The sequence below is a fragment of the Nematolebias whitei genome, chromosome 1, assembly GCF_014905685.2.
Source record: "Nematolebias whitei isolate Nwh7 chromosome 1, NemWhi1, whole genome shotgun sequence".
Taxonomy (NCBI): domain Eukaryota; kingdom Metazoa; phylum Chordata; class Actinopteri; order Cyprinodontiformes; family Rivulidae; genus Nematolebias; species Nematolebias whitei.
The window spans coordinates 65684594-65688705 of NC_056498.1; the positions used below are offsets into that span (position 1 = coordinate 65684594).

The 4112-nt window shown below is 34.9% G+C and overlaps 1 protein-coding gene across 1 annotated transcript in view; it reads right to left on the reverse strand.

Annotated features, from left to right (window-relative positions):
• Window positions 1–4112, reverse strand: part of LOC119430368 (zinc finger MIZ domain-containing protein 1) — a 53696-nt gene that overhangs the window by 28979 nt on the left and 20605 nt on the right. The window contains exon 4 of the mRNA XM_037697777.1: window positions 847–882. Within this exon, the coding sequence (XP_037553705.1) occupies window positions 847–882 (36 nt within the window). The remainder of the gene's footprint in view (window positions 1–846; window positions 883–4112) is intronic.

Below are 4112 nucleotides of genomic sequence, written 5' to 3' on the forward strand. Positions count from 1 at the left end.
GTGAAATTAAAATACTACATTATTCTGCATGGTTTTTGTCAGTTTGGCAAACATGATGTAACACTTCAACTTGGATTAAGTTTAATGTCAAATTTCTTCATGACATTTACTCTCTGTAACACAATGACAACACCCAAACAGTGCAAATTTATAAATTTTCACAACTCTAAACTCAACCTGTTCACAAGTGACAAGTGAAAAGCATAAGTAATAGTGTATTAATAGATATACTTGACAATTAAATTAAAAAATAACTTAAAACAGAAGCCCAATACATGGTTACAATCTTAATGATCAACTCAAATCTCTATGAATTCTGCTATTTGCAAAAAAAACTATCAACAGGCAAAAAACGATATTAGCTTATTTCCTTTGTCAGAACATAGCTCTCTTATTTAGGCTTATTTGCTATGAAAATAGTGTAAGAGCATGGGAAGTTCAAACAGACAAAAAAATATATATACGGTATATATAAAAAACAGCACCTTTATTATCGGTGAGTTATTTTGATGGAATGGCTGATGTCTGATATTTAACTTTATCGCTAATATCGGCCGATACGGTACCATGCCGATAATATCGTGCATCCCTACTTTTAACGCATATCTGATTCAGCAGGATTCCATCCACAACTTCTGATATGAACACAGACAGATGGGAATGGAGGGGGGAGCATGAATGAAAAAAAAAAAAAAGCAAGACTGAGGACAGGTAAACGTGACCCCCTTCCCAAGACATGTGGGTGATGGGGTGTGTGTGTGTGGGGGGGGGGGGGGGAATCACCGATAAAAAAAAAAAAAAAAACAAGAATAATGCTGCAGCCCAGAAGGGAGGGTATAGATCTACCTGAGTCACTCTGACATCTCCTGCAGGTGCTGGTTTCTGTGGGGTTCAAATTACACATTTTTAAACGGGGCAGAAGTAGAAGAAGAAGCACAAACACCAAACATGAAGCAGCAGCATGGCTTGTTCTGGTTGGAGGTGCAAAATGTGGGTACTCTGGTGGCGGGTGGAGGGCGTCACTAAAAGCAAGTAATTCTGTGTACAATTGTTTTTGATTTTACACTTAGTGAGTTTAGTTATTGTTAAATTGAAACTATGCATAATAAACATATTTTTACAACTTTTAAATGGTTTTCTAAAAGGTCATTTACAGTTCCATTTCCAACAAAGATGGGACGTTGTAGAAAATGTAAATAAAACCAGAATGTAAGGATTTTTTAATCTCATAAAGTCATAACTTATTCACAATTAAATACAGAAAACAAATGTTTAAAGTAAGCAAATGCACTATTACTCTTTATTTCAGTAATTTTGAAGTTTATGGCAGCAACGCATTTGAAAAACCTTTACCTAGGGGCAACAAAAGGCTGTAAAAGTAAGTTGTATAAATAAGAAACAGCTGGAGGGTCATTAGGCAACTAATTAGATTAATTGGCAACAAGTTTGTAAAGAACTAGGTGTAAAAAGGGCATTTTAGAGAGGCTGAATGACTCAAAATTAAAGATGGGCAGAAGTTAATCAGTATGTGGAAAAACTGTCTAAAAAAAGTAAAACAATTTCTGAAAAATGTTCCTCATCTCTTATGGTATGGGGATGCATTAGTTCCTATGGCATGGTCAGCTTACACATCTGGAAAGGCATCACTGCAGAAAAACATATACAGGTTTTAGATTATAGCCCATCCAGACAATATTTTTCAGAGAAGGACTTGCATCATTCAGCAAGACAATGCTAAACAGCACTCTGCCCCCATTACAACAGCCTGGTTTGGTAGCTGAAGAATCTGGGTGCTGAACTGGCCTGCCTGCAGTCCAGACCTTTCACCGACCATCATGAAACAAAAAAGAATCCTAAACACTGTTGACCAGCTAGAATCCTACATTAAGACAATAATGGGACAACATTATACAAAATTCCAGCAGTTGGTCTCCTCAGCTCCGAGACATTTACAGATTTTTGTTAAAAGAAGATTGGGTGCTTTGCAGTGGTAAAGATGACCCCAACCCCACTTTTTAAAGTTGTATTTCTGCCATCAAATCCAAAATTACCTAAGTCCTGTCACAATAACAAATTTTGTTGAGCGATTAATTGTCTCAGAAATTATTGTGATAAATGATAATATTATTTGAAATTTGACAATAATTAGTAATGTCAAATTTAAGGAGAAATGTTGTTTAATTTTTGTGTGTAGTACATTTTTTGACCACCGGATGGCACTGTTTGAACTGAAGGATGAAAAGTGAGGGAGCGAGCAGTGTGTCTCTTTAAGAAAAATGGGAGGGAGGCCCCTTGACGTGACACGGGCTGTCTCTCCTTCCTGTTTTTTGGTTTCCAAAATGGCGGACGCTCGGTGTGGTTTGAGCTTTTTAGCATAGCATTTGTCACACAGAGCTTTTAATGAAAATCAGTAAACAAGTTCTCAGTTTCTTTTTTCAGAGAAAAACAACTTTTTACACAAAGGCACGGGTTTGAACCATGAATTTTGGAGCTTCGACAAGACAGTTTTTTTTCCCCCCCGAGGTCGGCCTGTTAGCTTAGCTCGTAGCTTAGCTTCTCAGCTTAGCTGCTTTTAACAATCCAAAAACACGATTTTGAATGGTTAAAATGGATTTTAAAGAGAAAAGAGAAAGGGAGGGGTCAGTAAAGAGCACCGGAGTTGAGCCTTTTGTCATCCAGTGTCTTCAGTCAAAAGAGAGAGACGAAGAAACGATAAAGATGATAAATGAAAATGAGGTTGATAATTTTCATTTACCATGCTATTAATTGATTTATTGTTTATTGCGAGAGGCCTAAATTACCTTATTTTTTTACATCTTAGATTAAACATTTGGTATATTTACTATGCTCCATTGTGAACAAAAGATGGGTTTATGAGATTTAAATTGCATTCTATATTTATTATTATTATTTGTATATTTTTACATTTTGCACATCCAAATTTTGTCAGAATTAGGGTTGTTTCCTCATCCTATGTGCAGTTATAGAAAGTGACAAATTAATGTAAAACAATGAAAAGTGTTTGTATAATTATTCATATAACATGCAGGTTTATTTATAATTTATTTTAGAAATTCAAGCAACATTATCCAAAAATGAACGAAAGAAACGTATTGTGTATGATCTGACAACATTTTTTAAAAGTCTTAAAATTATTGCTCTGCATTCATATATCTGAAATTTGCAAAATAAATTAAATAAGATAGAACAAAAAGTATATAAAACATAAAAAAATAATTAAAAATGTAGATATAGGTTGAAAATAAAACATGATCAAATACGTATAATCACTGGAGCTCAATACACGTCACAGGTTTTGCATCGCTTTTGTTTTAATGGTTGGTTGAACACCCTGATGTAAAGAAATGACACACGTGAGCTAAGTGAGTTCTGCGTCAGACTCTCCTCGTCTCAAAATCTGCACCTGACTACTGTCATAACAATGCCGCATGCTAACAATTCTGACGAAATAAGAAAAGCAGATATGATCAACACAGCTGTGTGGCTTTGATGACACAAGCACAGAAATAAGAATACAACATATTGTAAAAATGGTAGCTTCTAAAGGTGTTAACAGTAAAACTCCTCATGTTGGCTGTAAAATATGAGAACAGCACTCTGTGAATGAACGGCTCTTATCAGCCACGTGAAGCTCCCTACCACTGGAGGGAAACTAGTAAATATCACACACCTAATTATAACCAGACAACTACTCGGCTCACAATAACTCCTTCACCTCAGTCTGCTGTTGATTCAGTGACTCAGTCACAGGGTAAAAAGAAGAGGTCTGAGATTTATTTTATTTTATGAGATTTATTTCTATAAATTAAAAAAAAAAGAATGTTGTCAAACTCCAGTTTTTTTTTATTTTTATCATGTAGATTTCATAAAACATGATCATTGCAATGATGAAAGTAATGTAATTGCCTGCGTATGTGTGTTTGTTCATCTGTTAGAAAAATATTTCACAAACCAGTGAACTTATCTTGGAGAAACTCACAGGAAGCAATAATTAGATACACATTTAGAATTGACTAATTCATAGGGTTAAACTGATTCAAAATGGCCACCACAGCTAACTGACCTTAGAAACACACACACAAAAAAATTAT